This window comes from Cupressus sempervirens, chromosome 1 (assembly GCF_028749045.1).
Source record: "Cupressus sempervirens isolate cs-2001-9-10 chromosome 1, ASM2874904v1, whole genome shotgun sequence".
NCBI classification, from domain to species: Eukaryota; Viridiplantae; Streptophyta; class Pinopsida; order Cupressales; family Cupressaceae; genus Cupressus; species Cupressus sempervirens.
The window spans coordinates 409468119-409492297 of record NC_143118.1 but is presented as its reverse complement, the minus strand read 5'-3'; the positions used below and the strand labels follow the sequence as shown (position 1 = coordinate 409492297).

Below are 24179 nucleotides of genomic sequence, written 5' to 3'. Positions count from 1 at the left end.
TTGTTTGCTTTCTTTGTCTAAGCATATATGTGAATTTAGTTTTTGGTTTGTGAATGTTTACTTTATTTGTTAATGTTCTTTGCATACTAATTCTTGTTCTACACTATGCACTAACATTTTCTTTTGCACACTAGCATATTCTTTTGCACACTTACATGAATCTTTCTAAAGAGATAAGACTCCCCATGAACATCTCAACATGCATTTCTTACACATTTTCTCTCCCCATTGCCTAGGAGATATTTTTCATGTACTTATTCTCTCCCCTACTAACATCAATGTCAAAGGTGTCAATACAAGTACAAAATACCAATAATTATAATATATGTCTTCCAACTCTTTAATCAGCTAAAGTGTCCAAAGACACTATTTAATACAAACTACCAAATACCAAGAGTCCTCAATGACTTAGTACATACTAGATGCTCCCCCATATAGGAAGTATTAGCATGTAGTCCAATGTAACCATAGTGCTTTGTACCACTAGACTCATGCACTTTCTGCATCATCTACTCAAAACTAGGCAGGGGCATAACCCCTAGCATACCTCTTACGTACTAAAAAGTATCCTTAGGCAAAGGCTTCATAAAGATATCTACAATCTGATCTTTAGTACTTACATACTCCCCTTATCAAAATTATAATCTACCATCTCTCTTTAGTACCAAAATTTTCATCAATCCTTACATTTGTGCACTCAACTATTGTCTTAGTTCTATAGCTCAAACATCTATATGCTTTACTTTTGAATGAGTAACCAAGAAACATACCTTCATTGCTTCTAGGATCAAACTTACCAATATCATCATCTCTCTTTATGTAACACTTACTTCCAAATATTTTCAAATACTTGACTGATGGTGAATGACCAAACCATAACTCATAGGGTGTCTTTCTCATACCTTTTCTGATCTATACTTTGTTCAGAGTATATACTGTATTTTTAACTGCTTCTCTCCAAAATGTCTTTGTGACATCATTCTTGAATAACATTGCTCTTGTTGCTTCTGCTATTGACTTATTCCTGCTTTCAACAATCCCATTCTGTTCAGCTATTCTTGGTGAAGATAACTATCTTTTGATTACATTCTCTTCACAGAATATGTTGAACTCTTTAGAGGTGAACTCTCCTCCTCTATCTAATCTCAAACATTTAATCTTAACACTAGATTCATTTTCAACTCTATTCTTAAATATCTAAAATTTCTCAAAAGCTTTGGACTTCTCTTTAAGAAATGCTACCCACACCATTCTAGTGAAATCATCAACAAAAATCATAATGTACCTTTTACCATAGAATCCTCTAGTCCTTGCAAGACCACTCAGATCTGCGTGAACAATCTCCAATTTCTCTGTAGTAGAAAACTTCTTGCTAGGAAAAGATACTTTCCTTTGCTTAGCCAAAATACATTCCTTGCAAACAACATTAATAGGCTTAATAATCTTAGGCAGATCTCTCACTACAAATGTAGTGCTAACTTTCACAATATTATCAAATTTTATATGATAGAATCTCCTATGCCACAACCAATTGTTATCAACTTTTGCAACCAAACATGTTATTTCAGCAGGATTCAACTAAAATACATTAGCTCTAGATCTAATTTTCATACTAATCAACTTACCATCTTTATCTTTGATAATGTAAGTCTTCTCTGTCAACTATAACAGATATCCCTTGTCTACCAATTGTCCAACACTTAACAAATTATGTTTTAAACCATCAATAAAATAAACATCATCAGTGTTAGTTTTACCATCAAGAGTAATACATCTAATCCCTATAATATGATAGGCTACATTGTTACCAACTCTAATAATACCTCTATCACGGTTTTTGAACTTAACAAACTTGTTCATATCACTAGTCATTTGATGTGAACATCTGCTATCAATTATCCAAAATGATTTCTTCTCAACTTGGGTAATTAGAGCTCTTTCTTCTCTAATTTCTCTATCAAGATCATCTTCTTTAATAGCCACAAATCCTAATTCATCATCACTTTCACTTTGATCTCTTTCATTAGATTCTTCATCCTCATTAGCATATGAATAATTTATATCCTTATCTCTTCTAGACTTAAATTTTCCTCTAAATTTTTTCTCTCTTTTAGGACATTTAGATGTATAATGACCATATTCATCAGAAGTCCAAGACTTAAAAATGTTCTTAACATCTTTCTCTCTTCTTACTAGAAGGGTTATTCCTTCTTCAATCTTCTTATCTTCTTCAGATTTACTACTACTGACAAAGTCTCTTCTTGCACTTGCACTTCTTGAAAGATTAGGTCAAATGTTCAAAGCATAAAACTCAAGTACTACAAAGGACTATAGAGGCTTTTGGGAAGGGCAAAATGCTATTCAGAACTATAAATACATAAACACTACAATTTCCTATTTCTTATGTGGCCTATCAAAGAATCCTCCAAACATAAACTAGTACAAAAGGAAGATTTAGAGAGAGCATCCATGGTGAAGTGACTATAGAATGGTGAAGACGTATGAAAGAAAAAAGGAAATAGGCCCCTAATAGCTGTAGATAAAACTTGATATTTTAATTTTGTCTCTACAACCAAACAAAATCATTGACATTACTTGTAAGAGAAGCTCCACCTAATTTAATTTACGCATATTTGGCAGTGATGTCGATGCCACTACTATTTTTGTTCTAATGAGGCACATGACTTCATTCTACATTGTCTGTTAAACATAAATATAACAATGTGGGTGAATTTGACAAAATGCCTCAAGGTCATGATAGGCAAGGCAGACAACCCAAGGGATTTTGGGGGTATTGAGAACTGCTTATAATTTTTTTGATAAAATGTAATGAAGAAATATGGGTTTTATCCATGAAAATGTTTACGATTAGGGGCAAAAATTTTGCATCACAAATAAGAAACCCTAGAACCCTTTCAGTAGAGACCAAAACTGTTAAAAGAATAGATACCCAAAAAGATTAAAATTTTAAAGAATTTCGAAAAGTTTTTTTTAAAAAATTCAATCATAAGAACTAGAACAAAAAATCTAACCCTAAAATAGCCTTGTGAAATAACCTCTTTATGAATTTTACTCAAAGATTTTCTACATTTTTTATACTAAAAAATAAAAGCCTCACAAAAAATTTAAAACCCATGAACAAATTTAGTTATGAAAAAAGAATTTCACTAAAATAGTTTAAGAGGAGGAAAGCAAAAAAGGAATTTCAGTAAAAAATTTTAACATGCTCAAAATCGCCAAACCTAAATTTTTAGTGAAGGAGATTTGTACCTGAGTGAAATTCTGAAAATTTTGCAGAACTAGGATAGAAGATGAAATTGCTGCAAGTAAGTTGTTGCAAACTGGAAGCCTTTGTGGAGCTTAAGTTAAGATTACATTTTACAAGCAACATTGACATTCATTTATTATTTCATTTAATGTTTCATAAATGAAACTATTATATTTAATGTTTAATTAATAAGACAAATATTCACTAGTTGTTAATGATAGCTACACTGACTTGATGACATCTGTCCTACCTCATTATATCTTATTTTTATAAAAAAATGTATTTACTCATTGCTTTTGTCCCGATGAGCGAATGGAATTGAAGAATATTGTAATTTTAAATTTTATAAAATATTAAGATTAATAAATCATATAAAGACATGGGTAATCTGAAAAATATTTAAAATTTAAAATGCTCAAGAACTAATAATGTTGCATCTAATGATTCTAATAGTTTCTTACAAGGCAAGACCTAATAACACAACATTTTATTATTCCATAGCCTATCATTTTGGGCTTCTCAATAGAAAAATAATTTATAATAAAAAAATTGAATTATTTTTATTGCATTATGAAAAATCCCTACTTTATTTTGTGAAGAATGCTAAATATATTATTCTATATGAAATGAAAGAGACAAATTTAAAGACGGAGGAAAAATCAGACAGACATTATTAATGACATATAGTTAGATCATTAATTACATAAAGGAAGAGATGATTAATCCATTGACTACATAAAAATTGGATGCGTGGAAAGCGATGGGCAAATTCGACACAGCTGATATAAAAGTTGTTAATTTTCACGTGTTAATATGAGAAGCCCGGAAAGTGTGCTGTCTGTAGTGTGTTAGAGATCTGCGCTTGTGGGAGATGAGAAAGGAAAGAGAATAATAGGCAAACGCAGACTGAGAACCCAACCCACTAATTTTTAAAACATAAAATATCAGTTGCCCACAATTTGGACAGGAACCATTAATGTTATTAAAACCGTCCAGCAATATTTTATGCTATCAACAGCGAGAAAAACAATGAGAGTCACAACATAAATGCAAGAAAAACGTTTTAGCATGTAGTGACGTCTTTGTCCTTTACGGCTCCCAGGGCTTATTTATACGGAAGGAAGGGCTTTGTTATCTCCACATCGGAACTCCTTAGCTTTGCATTGCTGCGAAACAAGGTCTTTCTTCCATCATTTATCCATTGCCTAGTCTTTTCTAGAAGTTGTCTTCCACATAAGTTTTGTTTGATGGTTTTATCTATTGCGTCCAAGTAGTCTTTTTTAGATTGTGTCCTCCGCATAATGACATGTTTAGCTCACGAAATTACATGAATTGGTTGTAATGAATTCGGACTAAATCAAGTGTAACGTTTGGTTCTCATGTTTGCAGCAATGGCGTACAAAATGGCGGTTTCCCCTACGTTGATTGTTCTTCTTGTTGTTCTTGTGGTACGTATTTTTGTAGTCTTGCAAAACTATTATATACTTTTTACTCGAAAAATAACTCGACAATCTTTCAGCGAAAAACATGTTTGATGGACTTGATGGCTTAATATTTAACTGCCTCGTGTCTTTATTTGTTTTGGGCAGAGTGTGGTTGTGAGCAAGGCCAACAATTTGGAGGGTGAAGGGATTTGTCCAGCTTTAGGTTACTGGAACCTGAAGTTGCCCAACACGTCCATTCCCAATGCCCTACGCGAAGCCATCTGTCCTCACACCATGGCGGATCATCTGCTTCACAAAAATATTCAAGAAGATGGTGTCAAGTCAGGAGATGTATCCATTTCTAGTCAGAAGTATATAGCAAGTCGAGGAGGAGGAGACGCAACCATCTATAGTCATAAGTACTTTACACCACCAGTAGATGATGTATCTATCTCTAGTCAAAAGTATATCTCAACTGGACGAGGAGATGCAACCATATATAGTCATAAGTACTTTACAACTCATGTAGGAGATGTATCTTTGTCTAGCCAAAAATACATTCTACCTAGTGGAGGAGATGCAACTCTATATGGTCACAAGTACATTACACCTCAAGCAGGAGATGTATCTATTTCTAGTCAAAAGTATATCCCACCTCAAGAAGGAGATGCAACTATATATAGTCATAAGTACCCTAGACCTCAAGCAGGAGATGTATCCATTTCTAGTCATAAGTATATTCCACCTCAAGGAGGAGATGCAACCATATATAGTCATAAGTATATTACACCTCAAGTAGGAGATGTGTCCATCTCTAGTCATAAGTATATTCCACCTCAAGGAGAAGATGCAACCTTATATAGTAACAAGTATAATACACCTCAAGAAGGAGATGTATCTATCTCTAGTCATAAGTATAATCCATCTCAAGGAGGAGATGCAACCTTGTATAACCGTAAATATATCATTGATAGGCACTCATCACCCAAAGAAGGAGATATAACTCTTGCTAAGGATTCAAATCAAAAAAATGTTGAGTACCATAGGCAACTATTGGCGAACGACCCTTTATTGTCAATTTTCTTCTATGAAAAAGACTTGCATATTGGAACCAATCTGATGGTGCATCTGGAGGTCTTAAAAGCTCATAATTTAGCAAGCTTCATTCCACGTAGCATATCAAATGAAATCCCCTTCTCATCAGAGAAATTACTTGCAGCTCAAGATATGCTCAAAATACCTCAAGGTTCACGCATTAGTATTGCCATGGAAAAGACTTTGAAAACATGTGAGAGTCCAACTATCAAAGGTGAAACAACATATTGTGCAACCTCAATGGAATCTATGATAGACTATAGTACTGCTAAATTTGGGAGTAATGAGCTGAATGTATTGGTTACAGATCTTCCAAGCAATTTTAATATTGAAAATCACCGATACTCTGTCAGTGCTATGTTTACTAAAAGCAATTCTAGTTCGAAGCATGCTATTTGCCACAACTTAGTGTATCCATATGCTATATACATGTGCCATGAATCTAAAGGAACCACGATCTTTGAACTTTCTCTCAAAGCACAAGGGACATATGGGTGCCTTGTACCTGTGGTGGCTATATGTCATGCAAACACTAGTGGCTGGAATCCAGAGCATGCAGCATTTGTGGCATTGAATGCAAAACCAGGGGAGGAAGGAATTTGTCATTTTATGCTTGAAGGAACGATTGCATGGCTTCTTGCCAACTAAGTATGAGCTTATATTTTAAGTACTTATGACTTGTTGGTCTGTAACTCATTTCAATCTTGGTGTTAGTTTGTCTAAAAATAATGTCGGGCTTGCTAAATATGTTGTTTAGTTTTCTCTATGTAATAGTGAACTCCCTCTAGAGGGGCTTATCTTAGGCCGAGAAAGTGTTCAAATTAGGTGTTTTTTCAACTCTTTAGTCATATGTTTATATCCTATCTTATGCTTTGCAATATATATACATATTCTAGGTGTGCTTATTTCCAATAACTCAAGATGGATATTTTTAAGATGTTTGTGGTATAATTATAGATATTCACTACTATCAATTTATAAATAAATTTAATTTATTGGATTCACATAGAAAAGATCACTTAGACTTTAATAAACTAAAATGTTACAATTCATGTCTAATGTTGCTTTAATTATGAGATAATCTTTAAAAATTATCCAAATTAATCTTATTACAAGTTTAATGTTGAAGCTAATAGAATTTCAAAATTCATACCCATAATGCTAAATAGATTCTAGATTTTGAAGTTTAAGGTTTTCACACAAAACATCTAATTTCTACCTTTCTTTAATTCCCTCAAATATGCATTCAATAAATTTTAATTCATAATTAAACTATATTTTTAATTTAAAAAAATTAAATGAAAAACTCCACATTTTTTATTTAGTCGAAAAGAATGGTGTTATAATATTTTGTATTATTAAAGTTTAATTAGTTAATTAAGGTAGAATTTTTAATTTATAATTGATTGGTAGTTTCTCTGATATCAATTATAGCTAATAGTTTTCTTTAAGTATTTTATATTAATTTAATATATCATTTTAAAAAAATATGATACTTTCCCTCCCAAATTATTCACCGGTAACCATGCACACAAGTCTTTATTAAATAAATAATCATATTAAATAATTTGATAGATAAACAATTGTTTTTATGGTTACAGGTAAGAATTAATATTATGTTATGAACTTAACATTGTTATCTTTAACCTTGACTCTCTTTCCATCTAGATGAGGTCTGCATTTTTAGAATATTATGTGCTAAATCATAATTTCATATTTTCTTATTACTACAATATAGATAAAGATACAACTATGAACAACTTTATTATCAATAATTTTATATTTGATACTCTGATGTTTTATGGAACACAATTATTATAAAAAGAAACTAACAAGTTTACTTTTAATTCTTAAAAAATTAATTAGTTCTAGTACTATCTTGGATAAATATAATCTTACATTTGATTAATCATATTTATTTATATACTATACTATCCTTTGCTCTATTTTATGTATATCTACACATAGACCTTCATATCTAATGGTTATCATGGTTGTTGACATTCCCATGTTTATGGTCAGTGTTACTACCCTTGAGATATTTCGAAATCCATAAACCTAACCCATTAAATAAAAACATATAAATTATAAAATTAACCCATTAAATTGTGAAAACCCACAATTTCTTTGGGTGATCTAACAAAGAAATTATTATTAGCTATATATTATTCAGGTACTTTATTTTCTAAATTTCAATTCTTTTTTAATGTTAGAATCTATCTCAATTAAAATTAAGTATGAAATCCTTCTAGAATTGGAGGATTTACTCAAATTTTCAATTGGTAACCAAGAAATACCTTTCTATATTTCAACATCATCTACGATTTTTAAAGATCGACTTGTGAAGGATTATGGATAAATGTGTTTAGTTTTTAACATTTTTTAAATGATATTTATAATTAAATTCTACATATCTAATTTAAGGTTTGATTCACCTCTTTAAAATGTTTGTGGTAGTTTTAGATCTATTTAGAATAGATTTTACAAAAAAAGTTGAGTTGGAAGACAACGTATCACTTATGATTAAATTGATACAAATTATATTAGAGTTTGAGGATTCCAAGATTGGAATTATCCACTAACCATTTAAGGGAAATCTTTATTCAATGACCTAAGAGAATTTCAATTTTCATAGTTTCAATGAAAAAGTAAGTTAATAATTATCACAAACATAACACCATAGTTCAAGAAACTATAGTCCTTACACATCGTTGCTAATCATTTTATGAAATCATGCAAAAAAAAGTAAAAATAAAGGGGATAATATAATTATATTGCAGCAATGCAATCACTAATTTAACTACTCAAGAATTTCCCTTAGGGATAGACTAAGTATGTCATCTTGAGAAGGGTTTGGGATGAGCAAGATTTATATTAATCACTATGTTATCTTTTTTGGTGTTGAAAGGAATCTAGCCACTAGAGGAGCTCATGGGAACTAAGTAAAATTTTTACAATAATAGTTAGATGTTGGGTATTCTATAAGATGCTCTATGTGTTGGGACCATTTGTCATTGCACCATAAGTTTTAACTATCAATATTTGATAAAAATGCTAGATTTAACATGAGCCATGGAAGGCGATTAATCCATGTCATGAGTTCCCAAGAAAGTATTGATCACCAAGTCAAAAGTATATTGATAGTTATATTAGTAGTACTAGTTGATCTTATTCCTTAGTGTAACAAGTACATTTATAGATTGTCTTGTTCATATATCCTCAACTAGTAAAGCACACACACAAAAACACATGTATAGACAAATGCACACACTCGCGTGCGCGCGCGCGCGCACACACACACACACGCACATGCACACGCACACGCTCACTCACTCACTCACCCACTCACTCATTTATCCAATCAATATCTCCTAATATGCCTCTCTCTTACCAACTCCTAACCTCTTTAAATCTCTTAGTAACTCCTAACCTTTATCTAACTCATAATCTTTAAACCTCTGTCTCTCTCTAATCCCAAATCCCTCTCTCTCTCTCTCTCTCACACACACACACACACACACACAATCCTAAGATCTCTCTCTTTCATACACTCACATACTTATTAAATTCCAATATTTCTCTCCCACTCTCTCTTGCTAATTCTTAACCTCTCTAATTCTCTTACTAACTCTTAACCCCCCCTCCCTCCCCTCCCCCCCTCTCTCTCTCTCATTTAGAGAGATAGAGATAGGTTATTAGTTTATGAAAGAGGGTAAGAGGATATGTATTACTAAGAGATAGGGTGTAAGAGTTAGTTAGTGTGTATGTGAGAGAGTAAGAGTATGGTGAAAGGTTAAGACTTATATTTTGAGAGAGAGAGAGAGAGAGAGAGAGAGAGAGAGAGAGAGAGAGAGAGAGAGAGAGAGAGAGAGAGAGGTTTAAAGATTATGAGTTAGATAAAGGTTAGGAGTTACTAAGAGATTTAAAGAGGTTAGGAGTCGGTAAGAGAGAGACATATTAGGAGATATTGATTGGATAAGTGAGTGAGTGAGTGAATGAGTGAGTGAGTGTGTGTGGTGTGTATGTTTGTTTTGTTTTTCTTATCATGTTTCTGATGTGGTTAAGGAAAGGAGCCGTAGTCACCTGCTTGTCAAGATCTACAAGATGCACCATTTCCTACCATTGCCTATTTAGATTAGTATATATATTATGTTGTACATGCATGGATTTTATGCATGTTGCACATACGGAGTATCGACTTCCCTAAAATGCCAAGATGAATGTACCGTATCGCATTATCTCAATGGTAATAGAAGGGAGATAAATTCTCAAGTCCAAATTGTAAACCCTTAAGCAATTTGTCCTAATTGATAATTAGGACAAGTATCTGAGTCGTGTACCCTCTGAATGCATTGGATGAAGTTAATTTGTGATTATAACCCTTTAGTTTGATTTTGTATGTGTTTTTCATTAATGGGTTTTCATATTTTTCTTTATGAGTCCTTGGTGAATTTTCTATTAATTAAGTCCAAGTAAAAGATTAAAATTAATGATTTAATTTAATGGAAAATTATTATAATATTTTAATATTTAACTATATTTAATTAATTAAGAAATTAATTAAATAAAAGAATTAAGTTTAAAGATAAAAGTCATAAATTTGGATTTGAAACATGATAATATTCATTTAATTTAATAATAATATATTTAGAGTCCACTTTTAAATAAATACTAAATAATATTATTATTTAAGTTAATAAATAGTTATCAAATTGAATGTTTGAAAATAAATTTAGAAGTGGGAAAATAAATTAATTAATTAATGAAGGTTTCATGATCGCATGATGCGTGCATGAGAATAAATTTAATAAATTAATTAAAAAAGAGAAAAGTGAAAATTAAATAAAGTAAATTAATTAATGTGCATGGGAAAGATAAAAGAAAGGTAAATAAAAGTTAATAATGAGTTAAGAGTTGTGAGCAAGGAGTTCTTTGGGGTGAATGCACAATTAGTGCCCCGATTTTTGGGAGAGAACTCCATATCACAACTTGGGAGTTCATTTTCAATTCACCACAAATTTTGGAGAAGGAAGAAATTTTTTGAAAGGAGAAGGTTCTGGGAGGAGAAAATTTCTCTACAGTTTTTTGGGGCGTAACGATTAGCATCAATGTCCAGGTAGACGCTTGTGATTTTCACATTTCTTAATATGCACTTTTCTTTCCTATCTTCATCATGTCTATTTAATGGATGCCTAGATAATCTTGTGATGAAATTTATCATATTATGATTCTCTAGTGTGTGTGTTAAATCTTCTGTGTATGGGAAGTTTTAAATGTTCAATATAATATTTCTTTTCATAGATCTTGAATTTGGAGAAAAAATGGGATAGGGTTATGCAATAAAATTGAAGATCTTATTCAAAGTTCCAATGTTCTTAATAGATCAAAAAAATCCTTCCTTCAATAGAATTTAAAAAATGAGAATTAAACAAGGAATGGGTTTTGCTTTGAAATTTTTTTTTTTTAAATGAAACAAAAAAATTGACCAGTTGGCCATATTTTCCCTATTAGACTAGGGCTGGAGATTTTATTAAATAATAATAATAAATTATGAGAATCATTTTTTAAAGAAATTTTTTTTTTTTTTAAATAATATAAAAAAAGAGAGGGAGGGAATTACCCGGTACCCCCTTGTCACCATCCTTCGACAGTACCTGCCATCATAGGTACTACAACAACAGAGTACATTGTACCCTGTCACTATAGGCCTTGCAATAGAAGGGTATTGCACACAAGGCACAACCCTTTATGCAAGCCGACATGGTTTAAAACACACATTAAATATATATATTTTTTACGTTTTTTATTAAATTGTTAATAAAATTAATTTTGTTAAAAGATTTTAATTATTAAAAATTATTTAATATTATTTTATTAAATGAAATTTATTAAAAGTTTTAATTTATAATAATTATTTGATGTTATTAAATTATTTAAAATAAATTTATTGAAAATAATTAAATGTTTCATACATACATACATACATACATACATACATACATACATACATACATACATACATACATACATACATACATACATACATACATACATACATACATACATACATACATACATATATATATATATATATATATATATATATATATATTAGTTATTATAAAATAAGTTTTAATTTATTATGAGTATTAAGTAAATGGGAGATTTTTTTAAAAAAATTAGCTGAAGATTATTCAAATTTTGACTTTAATAGAATCACAATTATTTTGTCGGAATGGCATATGAATTTATCCTTGCAAGTTCAAACGGAATTATAATATACCCATAGTAAATTTTGGAAAAATGTTTTCAAAATATATGGGGGGTAAAATCTTTGTTTTATTTAAACAAATTCATAGGTTAACTATAGAGTAAACAGGGAATCCTTTAGCTTCAAACATACATCGGAACAAAAATGGAAACCTCATATTTAACCCAAACATTTACTTGCATCTTGTATTCTATATGTCGTCTATGTTTTGGGGTTTTGGGGTTGACTAGATTGTTGAACAGTTTTAGGACGTATACTAGATGCTTGAGGGTTTTGTGAGTGTGGTATCATGCTGACTCGATCTTGATTACTTTTACTTAACCATGATATGTGATGGTATGCTCTATGTTGAGTGTGTTTATATTGATGGTTACTATGTTTTAGTGTTTTATGGGATAACGGGATTTATGCTATGAGATACCTAACTTAACCATTTTGAGTCCTTGATCAGTATTGTTGAGATATTTTTTAGTTGCTCATTGAGAACCGATGGATATTATTTATCTTTGATATTTTCCAGTTGCTCATAGAGAACTGATGTGATTATTATGATTATCTTTATGATGCTTTCCAATTGCTTGTATAGGACTAAAGTGATTTTACCATGATTCTATGATTTGTGATTTCATGAGCCTAGGGTAGGAAATCTATATGTAGTGTCAAGAAGTGGCTTGCAATGGGGGTCGAGGCCTTAAGTGACTGCCAAGGTAACTCATTGTAAGTTGTTTAATAAGTGAAAACATTACACTAAATGAGAGTAAAATAAACGTAATAATAGTCTTTGTACGTTCTTGTCGATGCCTCAAGTGTTAGTATAGACTAGGATGGGAGTAGAGAGAATACTGGGTTGCAGCCTTGCATTTTGTAGTATGCCTTGTCAGTACGAGAGGATACTAGTGGCCGCATAGGGATCACTAGGGGGCCAAGGTCCTGAGAGACTACCAGGGTAACTCTAGCATGATACGTGCGATGACACTTGCCTTCTTACATAGTAGGTTTCTGACGTGTCTTGTGTGCCTTTGGGTATAGATGTCGACCTATCTTGGAACCCTTTGAGTTAGAATACTTTAAGGATTTCCTAGACCTAGAAAGTATTTTGATATTTGGTTTGATATCCTATTTGGGACTTGATACTATCTCCTCAACATGGTGGGAGTGAGCGATTTAGGTTCCACATGGTCAAGTGGTAGTGCTTTTTCACTCTTACCATTGAGATCCGTCCATGGTCACTGTGATTGGAGCATTCCTTGTCTACATTTACTTTCATACTTTCTATGTATCATTTGATGGATAGTTATACTTTATGATGGATGTTTAGATCTTTTATGATGGATGGATGTATCATGTATGGTGGATGGTTGCATTTATTTTTATTGTACTATGTATCATGGATCCAAGGAGGAGGATGTATTACTATTTCTACACATGTATATTCTTTTAAGCCTTTCAACCCCTATGACATGTACAGTGGATGATTGAGCTTTCTAAATTTAATTTGCCAAGAGGCATTCAGAACAAATGTATATTATTCAAATGGACACTAAAATTTATAATTATTCTTTCATATGGATGTTCTATTTTATGGAATTAGTATTAGATTGAATTTGTATGTAATTCAGTGTCTTGGGATCCTTAAGAAATGTAACCTATTATGTATGATTTTAGTTGATTGTATGTTATTGCTTCCTCTACTATGTGTTTGATGTGTATGTTATTCTTTCTTGCTTCAAAAAAAAAATTGTTGGAAATATTAGTAAAACTTTAGGTCATTTCTTTTGGGTCCCTTGGCAGGGCATTGCAAATCCATTACACTTGATGAGGACACAGTCATACCATACTAAGACAAGTCTAGCCTGACTAAAGAGAAAATAAATATTTTTAGTAAATCATTTTCTAAGAATGAAAAGCATGGCAAGATGAGAAGTGAACATCAGAAGAAGTAAGAAAAATAATAGGTGTTATGTGACATAAAGGATATATTTATTGATTCCTTTGTTATTGATAATTTAGATGAGAATGCTCCTATTTTTGAGAAATTAATTAAGATTTTAGAAATAATAAATGACCTAGATAGTGACACAAATGAAAAGTTGATGCAATGGTTAGAAAAGAGATTTGAGATTAGAGTAATGGAAAAGGTAGCAACAGATATTGTTGTCAAACAAGTTGAGTTGTCAAAAATTGTAACTAATTTGGAAAAGGTTTCTAATAATGTACATATAATGTTTAAGAAGTTGTGTGATAGTTCAACACAAATAAAGGACATTAGAGACAGAATAGATAAGTTGGAAGAAAAATTATAGTATAGTGCCAATGCACTAAATACAAATGCTAGTTTGAGTGTAGTCCACTTATCCAAGGTTTATTTTGAATAGGCAAGGCTTACAAAGTTTATTTTAGAATATAACCAAATAAGGGAAATTTTGATTTCAATTCAAGCCATGATGACACCTCATCTTAAGGTTATATAGATTCATTTGAAGAATGTAAAATATTTGGTCCAAGTAGATAAAAATCTATCATTTTTTGATAGTATGGTGGATCTTGTAGCAAAATTAGAGATGGAGATTCATGTCATTCAATCTAATAAGACTAAGTGGGACAACATATTAGGTAACATTTTTCAAATTCACAAACTAGGATAGATAAATGACACAATAATTAATAAGGATGGTCAAGGGGAGTTTTGCAAATTTTGAAGTTAAGTTCTAAAGTAGCTTTGTGTGTGTGTGTATATATATATATATATAGAGTCATACATGTACAATGATACCAAGTTAAAGTATGGATTATATTCCTAGGGGGAGTATTTGTGTATCTTTGTAATGCAAAGTTTTGATCATGACAAAGTGTTTTTTCCACTAATGTCAAAGGGTAAGATTTTTGATCCCTAATTCATTTTGTCTATTAGTGTCAGATAGTTATTCATTCATAAGATAGGATTATTTGATCATCATTTCAACTGAGTTATCCTATCTAGAATGAGCTAACTATGGAAGACTTGTATATATTTCAAATTATGTTTCAAGTAGTAGTTATTACCAAGATAGCTAGAGGTTGTCGAGTACTCCAATGATTTCCAGGTTTATCATGGACAATAGTTGAAGCCAAGTGATATAAACGGTGAGTAATTTAGTATATGCTAAGTGTAGTTAAGGCTAAGGGATAACATGATGTATCAAGATGGAAGCATATTTTGAAGATTGACGAGGTAATCAAGGAGTTGATTACACATCAAATAGAAGATCATTAATCCCTATGCAAGGAAATCCAACAATTAGGAAATTAAAAGGACTAAGGGACCAAATAAATAAATCTAGATTATTGATTGGTATCTAGAAGGTTCACCCAAATAGCTATTTAAAGAGGATCTATGACTTACTTCATGTGTGTGACTGTATGGATGAAAAGATCATTTGAATTAAAATTTTTGGAGGTGAATTAGAGTGTTAAGGAAATAAGAGATGAAGTAATGTGGTGAACATTTTTTTGCAAAGATAAACAAGATCAATCATAGTAAGGAGATATTATATTGCATAGAAGAGATATTATATCAACATTGTAAGTGTATACCTAAGGATTACCTCTGAACATTCTAACTTTTGGAAATGTATGTGGGCCCAAGTGACTAAGAGAGGGTGGAGGGTGAATCGGGAGCCAATAAAACTTTAACTTCTATTCACCAATTAATCCTTCATTAGCTATTTTGATCTAATTGCATGCATGAAAGATTGAAAGAAATAAAATATTCATAGTACTTGACATAATATTTGGTAACCTAGAAACCTTCCAAGAAGAAAGTAAAACTAGGGTGGGGATGATACCCACAAGCTTTATGACTACAATATAAAGGTGGCCTATTAAGGCTTACAATTAATCACTTCTGGTGATCTACTCTCTTAGGAGCAATGATGACTATTAGGTCCACCTTTTTAAAGGATTTATGTAAAATACAATGAATTATGCACTCATTTAAGAGATTAAATATAAGACTGTTAAGTCCACCTTGTTAGAGGATTTCCTTGATGCTCTTGTTAACATGAACTAGTAGTTGACCTCTACTCTACAACTTGATTTTTTGTATGAGATTCCTTTAATGTAAAATGATCACCTTTATGTGATGGATGAGACTTCTTTTCCTTATACTTCTTGTAGCCTTTGTGTTCTCATTCACATTCATTCTACTTCTTTCTTGTTACTCATTCACACTTGGATATGAAAAGATGTATTACATATATACCAAACCAATTAATTACCTTCTAGAGTTGGCTACAACACCAAATTCAAACAATCTTCACTAAGTCAGGTTATTGTTGATACTTAGGTTCTGAAGACTAGTTGGGTGATATTCTGACACTCAACAACACTGTTAACTTAGAAAGTTGTGGCACTTGTTTGACATTGATTCTTAGCCCACATTCATCACTCAGGAGTAGTCATGAACTCAGTTAGAGTTTGGTAATGTGATGAACACTAGAAAAGTTAGTAGACATTGAAGGGCTTGGTTGACACTAGAACTCAGTGAATACTATCTTCCTTCCACTTGGTTAACATGACTAGCTCGACATACAATGATAAGCTTAGTTAATGCTATAAAAAGCTCAATTTTCACTGATAAGCTTGGTAGACTCTATGAAGCTTGATAGCAATGTAACTAGTCAAATTGATTAAGTGTTTAGCCACTAATAGACAAATAATTTGACCATAAGGTCAACAATATCTCCCTTTGGCATTAGTGAAAAAAATAGTTATCATACCAAAATTATGAATACTTAAAATATAAGTCAAGATTCCACCTATCAATATGGTTGGGTCTGCAACTCAGTAAACACTGACTTTGCTTTTTATTATTTTGAAAATTATTTTTGTAGCTTTGTTGTATACACAAATTCTTAAGCTAAATAACCATATTTCTCCCTTATATATATGTAATATTTATATATTCCCCCTTGTTTTTGACACAAATTCCAATCAAACATATCTACAAGGTAATACCAAAATGTGGGATAAAATCACTATGTACCTTCAAAAGTATGAACATGATTTTGTCCTAATTCTCTTGCAAAACTTTGGAACTATGCAAAACTATTTTCACTTCAGTAGATAATTCCATCATGTGATCAATAATTGAAAATTTGTTGTCACAGATTAATATTTTTGCATGCACAATATGTTTTTGCATTACATTCCATGTTGGAAATTATCATATTCTGAATATCTGCTAGTGTAGCCTTATTCTATAATCTTCCCTTAATAATTCTTCCTGTGAGTTTGTCAGATACCTGATTTCCATAGAATATCCAAAGTTAGTGCTAGGGTCAAGTAACAACTAGTGTGCACTTGCCTTTACATCAACATCATTTTTTGACAACTTCTCCTTTATTTCCTTTGCAAAATTGGTAGCGTCACTTAACTTTAAATAATGAAGCCACATTATTAACATAATTTTCAAAGATTAAAAAATAGTGGACAATTCCACTTGATCAATGGCAATTTTCTATGCCACTTTCTCCAAAACTTTGTTTTCAAATTTCCTTTCCACCCTTTGCAGAAGTTTTTCTCGTCCACTCAATTCTTCATTAAACTTGTGCATAATGTCAACAAGTTGATCCAATATAGGTTGTTTCTCATCAACCTCCATTCTTAGTGGATCAACAAATATACCCTTAATCTCTTCAAGCACTTGATTTTCCTTCTTATTTTCAACTCTTAGCTTTCGTTGTCTTTCCCTTTTCCTCCAAAGCTCTCCTAGAGTGTCCATTTGATTAGGAGTTAGATTGGAGAGATCCCAATATCATATGCCTATGTCTTCGTCTAGATCAATATCATCATTGGAGTCTTGTATCTCTTTTCCCTTTTCTTTTTGAACAATAGAAGAAATAATTTCTTTTCCTTTACTCAAATCCTTTATTCTCAGTTTAGGCTTAAGCTCAACCATCTTTGCACTTATTATTGAAACATTAGAAGTAGAAATAGTATCAATTATAGGAAAAATAGAAATAAAAGCAAGAATAGTCATGATACCTTGATGAGACTCTAGCCTTTTGCTATGAAGAGTGGAGCATGTTCCTTGGTAGATGAAGTAGTAGAAACACCACTCATCATTGCACTCAATAGAATAGCTCCAATAGTCTGTTGGGTTCTTGATGGAACTATGTTTACCTCAATTGATTGTGACTTAGTAGAAAGCTTCTTTGAGCTATATGGCACTAAGGCTTGCTCTTAGAGTTAGGAAGGGAGGCCATTACCCCTGTTGCTATCTTTTCAGGATTAGAATCTTGGATATCTTGAATCTTAGGTAGATCCTCACTGATTGTATAAGCATCCACATCATCTTTCTCATCATCATCTTCGTCATCATCAACATCATCTACTTGTACAACCTCCTTAGTAGGCTTTACAACATGCAACCCATAGATGTTCTTCCATGCATTTATATTTGATTGTACAATAGATTTAATATCTTTGGATAGATTAGGAATGCATTAAACTTAGGAATATATTTTTATTAAATAATTTATTTTAGGGTTTAAATCTCATAACAAAGTATATTTAACATGATTTTGTAAATTTCCTAATAGAGTATTCACTTAGTTTTGATGTAAAAGATCTTTAATCAAGGTAGAACCAGCAACTCTTTTAGCATTTAATATAGATAATAAAAAGTGATCAATCATTGAATCCTTATTAGTAGACTTCATTGTTGTAGTAGTGAATATTTTCTGGGTGACATCACCAACATAGCTTTAACTTTAGCTTGGAGGGTTTCTGCATTACTAAATCTATGTGTTATGTGTTATGAGTTTATGATTTTTCATTCATATAGTTAGATGTTAGATCTGATAAGTTACTGCACTAAATGGTTTATGTGATTTATGGTAATATTGAGATAAGCATTAATGGTGAAGATATCAAATATGTTTTATGTTTGAAATTTGAAATTTTTTACACATCTTGATTCCCCTGCTCTTAGTATCACACTTTCCCTATTAGATTTCCAACATTCATATCTAGTTGGACATTAGTGGGTTGGGTTTTCTATTTTTGATGTTAAGGTGTGTCTATTAATGTGTCATAATTGTCTATTGTTAATGTGTTGTATTTGAATTGTTTATCCATCATGATGTCCTATGGGAAATCCCCCTTGTTTTGGCTAATGTTAGTTTCAAAAGCATTAGTCTCTGTCATATATATGATAGGGATTAATAACTTCCCCATTCCTTCAAGTAGAGGACATTATCATAAGCAACTTGCCAAATGTCTTGTTTGATCCCACTTTTTGTTTTACTTTTGATTAGAATTTGCGCTAACAACACAAGATATCTTATTTTGACATATCTAACTTCTTAGACTCTCCAATTTGCATTGATTGAAGTAGTCAACATGATAATCATTTTTAGTAAGGAAACACTACTATAATTTTGATAACTCTCATGGAGGCCTACGTTAAATCTAATTTTTTATTTTTTATTATAATATAATGCTAAAGAAAATTATTCAACATTCTCTTACTATTTATATAATATATTCTTATATTTGTTTATGATATTATTGTGAATGGTCTAAGAATTTCTTTTTACTTCCAATTATTGATGCTTGATAAGTATACATATTAATAATTTATTATATTTATTTTAAATCTTTTAATAATGTTTATAATATATTTGATTTTTGAACCATAAATTCTTAGATTTGTATCTAATATTGTTGTGAAGGGTTTCTAATTTTTTTCTTCCAATTATTAATAACTAATAATTATACATATATAGACAATTTTTTGATTTATTTAAAATATTTTAATGATTTCTTCCAGTTATTTGGTTTAATAATTTAATTAATTTTTATAACATTTGATTAGAAATTTAATTTTCTTTCGATTAGATTTCTAATCAAATCTGAGAAGAAATTATTAAAATATTAAATCAAGTATATGGAATACATTAATAAAAGATTTAAAATAAATCTTAAAATTATCAATATGTATAATTATTAGTCATCAATAACTAGAAGGAAAAAGTTATAAACCCTTCACAACAATATCAAATACAAATCTAAGAACATTTAATTAAATATTAAATAAATATTTTGGAAAAATTATTGAAATATTTAAAATAAATCAAAAAATATTGATATATTTAATTGTCATTCATCAATAATTGGAAGAAAACAAAATTTCTAAAACCTTTCACAAGAATATCAGAAAAAATTCAAAGCAAGTGATATACATATATATATATATATATATATATATATATATATATATATTAGTAAGATAATTTCAAATAATTTTCTTTAACATAATATAATGATAAAAAAAAATGATGTAGATTGAAAGTAGGTCTCCATAATAGTTTGAAAAATTATAGCAACGTTTCCTCCTTAAAAAAGATTAACATGTTGACTACTTCAATAGATACAAATTGGAGATTTTGACAAGTTAAATATGCCAAAATAAGATATCTATACACTATTACTACAAATTATGATTAAACATAAAATAAGAAGTGAGATCAAATAAGGCATTTAGAAAATTCCTCACGATATTTTTGTCAACTTCTAGGAATGAGGAGGTTATTAGCCCCTACCATATATATGACAAAGGCTAATTCTTTTGAAATTAACATCAGCCAAATCAAGGGGGCTCACCCATAAGACATTACAATGGATAAACCCTTCAAACAAAACATATCAACAAAAAACCACTATGAACATTGTATCAATCCAACACTTCATATCAAAAAATGAAAACCAACCAAGTAATATTGAACTAGATATAAACTAAGAGAGTATCCCATCTACTAGTAATGAGAACAAAATTAATAGGAAACCACATATTTTATTTCCATCTAAAAACCATATAAATGTAATAATTAAAGCTATTACCAACATCAATTGCAAAGTTGTTTAACATAATATAAAATTTTTTAAGGCCCAATGAAGAGATCAATATGTAAAGGTTGGTTCATACCAGCAATGCAAGTCCGTAGAGAAATAAAAGATTAAAAACATATGCCTAAGCTTTGGCCTATTCCTTCCCCATCTTAGTTAGCATAATTTTGGCCCAGCCATCTACTAGAAACCCATATAGTTTTATTGAATCCTTTGGACCAAGAACACAATCCTCATTCTCTTGATGCAGTAATTGGAGATTGGTGGCAAAAATATGACTCACCTTTAGAGAAAGTTGTTAGAAAGTAAATTCTGCCAAGATAATTGAGAGGGTAGGGGTATGTGTGAATCAATTGTCCAATTAACACAAAGCTTATTCACTTTACTAAATCTAAAACATATAACCAGCAAGTGTAACAACCATAAAAAGATAACCATATATAATAAAACTATATTTTTTTAACTAAAGAAACCCTTGATCAAAGGGAAAACCCGACTAGGGATGGTACCCACAAAATGATGTACTAATACATAAGTTCTTTGTAAGATAATTGACCCTATTAGGAGTCAATGAAATAAATTCAATATGTTTGTGTCTGTGTGTGTGTGTGTGTGTGTCCTTTTTTGGAGACTTTTAATCCCTGTGAGGAGATTCCAACCCTATTAGGAGTTGTGGAATTCAGAAGGACCAACAATCCAAAAAGCTTCAAGGAAAAGACCACCAAACTCAGTGTCCAACTGGCCTTTGTAAATTATCCTTCATAGAATAATACCAATAGACAACTATCCACTACAATCTCTTTTCCAAGTATAGTCTCTTTGTCAACTCATTGTGCTTTATCGGCACCAAACACTTCTCTTGCCTTAGAATAATCAATATTATAATTCTTGGATCTTATAGCTAGGTTTGATCACTTGAATTACATATACATCAATCATAACCATAATCAAAATCACTTGCCACAATTACAAATTTAACCACAATGAAAAAAATTTCCTTTATACCAAGTTCTCGCACTAATTATTGAGTTGACCTTGAGGATTTCTCAATTTAAAATCAATATAGGATCACATTAACATAATATAATACATGTTACATTACATCTTTCTATAATTTCATTATACTATCAAATTTGAATATTCATAGTCCTTCACACATGCAACATTAGACTTAGTGTAAATAATCATGTCTTATTCCTTACTCCAATTGTGCTAAACAAGATTATATCTCTATTATGAGATATAGTCCACTTACCAGAAACTATTTCTCAAGATCTTTGCCAAAACTCTATCCTAAATAAATATAGAAAAACTATCAATAGTCTTCATATTTCCTCATGCACTCTTAGCCATGTCATTATGATACTTTTTGGAACATGTCCCCAACTATGCTCATCCTCATCTTCAATCCTTGAACCCCATAATCTCAATCCCCATCTACTTCTTTGTCACTCTTCTCATAGTCATTAGTATGTTGACATCAATGACAAACATAGTCATGAATGTAATATGCAATCATGCTAACTATCTCCAAAATTCTTTAGTAATTCTAGGATACTTCCCCATAGGAATATCATCAGTATTCATACTAACAATCTCCCCCTTTGGCATTGATAGAAACATTTATAAAAAATGTTTAAGATCCATGAATAAAAAAATTATCTCTACTGCAAATCCTCAAATGTACATTTTCTTTCCAAACACTCTTCATCAATCAAATCTAAATCTCAAGAACAACTCTCCATTAGTGTACTACTCCCCAATAGATATACTTCCCTTATTTACATCAATATTTTCTCCAGTGAATTTTTTTCATGTAAAACTCTCCCACATTGACATTAATGACAAATACATCATTATGTCAATTAATCTACATAAAATACTCAGCAAGCTTAAGTGTTCAAAGCCACTATTAAGTACTAGTTACTAATAGTCCTCCATGACTTAGCTCAAATATAGATACTACCCCATACAAGAATTATCAAGCATCTAGTCTAGATAAATAATAGTGCTCTATATCAATAGACTAATGTAATATCTACATAAAATAATTAGAAGTAGGTAGGGGGATAACACCAAACATACCTCTCAGGAACTCAAATGTATCCTTTGACAAAGGCTTTGTAAATATTCTTTTTATCTTCTCATTTTCATTTATATAAACTACCCAATCCATTTCTCTACAACTTTCTCTTTGAAAACATGATTATTAATAGATATGTTATTTGTCTTAGAATATAACATGCAATTCATAGACATACTAACTATGATTGTGTTATCACCATGTATTATAATAGGCTCTATAAACTCAACCCAAATGTCTTTAAAAATTTGCCTCATCCACATGATCTGATTATAATACTCTACTTCTATTATCCTTTGTGAGATATAGTCATGTTTCCTGTTTATCCAATAAACTATTCTCCCTCCTTATAAAATTGTTCCATCACTTGTAGTCTTTTTGTTATCCATATTGCCCACCCAATCTTCATTAGTATATACACATAAGATAAATTCATTTGATCTTCAATGTGTGCCCTTAAAATATTTAAAAATCATTGTACTATTATAGAATATGATTGTTTAGGATCATCTTGAAATCTCACAACAATACTAACCATGTTAGCTATATAGGATGTTGTATGAGTATAATATTGCAAACCTCCAATAATTGATCTTTTCTTCTTCTTCCAAATAGTAGGTGCCTGATGCAGGAGCATCCAGAGGTATAAAGGCAATCCTGTGTCACCCAAAAAAATGTACTTAGACTTAGTTTCTATTTCATTTCTTTACATTTTTCGATACCCATTTGGCTCAAATAAAGGTTTCAACTCTCATAGTTCAACTATCAGTGTGTTTGAAAATCCCAAAAAAATAGGAGCATGTATTTGGGCCATCATTTCAGTAAACTATAAGGTTTGAATTGGCCAGATGAATGTAATCATGATTTAGAGCATTCCAAAAAAAGAATCAGGTCAATAGGCCCCACGGTTTGAAAGTTATTGCAGTTTTTTGAGTTTTCGAGACCTCCTAAGCATGCTTCAAAGTCAGGTTTGGGGCATTAAATGACCTCAAAAAGGGTCAAAAAATGGGGGATGAGAAAAGCTGGTCAATAGGGCTATAGAGCACTTCAAGAGCTTTTCGAAAATGTAAACAGCTCGTCAATCGGAGCTACGGTTCAAAAGTTATGCCTCCTGAAAGTTCGGTTACTGTTTCTGGATTCTTCTAGATT

General features: G+C 31.0%; 1 protein-coding gene across 1 annotated transcript; it reads left to right on the top strand.

The window, feature by feature from the left end:
* The first annotated feature begins 4661 nt into the window (after positions 1–4661).
* LOC149578040 (uncharacterized) lies at positions 4662–6650 on the top strand. The gene is made up of 2 exons (XM_089795982.1): positions 4662–4716; positions 4858–6650. The coding sequence occupies exons 1-2, from the start codon at positions 4672–4674 to the stop codon at positions 6433–6435; spliced, it is 1623 nt and encodes a 540-aa protein (XP_089652108.1). The 5' UTR covers positions 4662–4671; the 3' UTR covers positions 6436–6650.
* The last annotated feature ends 17529 nt before the right edge of the window (positions 6651–24179 follow it).

Coding starts and splice junctions, on each gene's coding strand:
- LOC149578040 (XM_089795982.1), top strand. CDS start 4,672: ATGGCGGTTTCCCCTACGTTGATTGTTCTTCTTGTTGTTCTTGTG. Junction 4,717..4,857: donor TTCTTCTTGTTGTTCTTGTG/GTACGTATTTTT, acceptor TGTTTTGGGCAG/AGTGTGGTTGTGAGCAAGGC.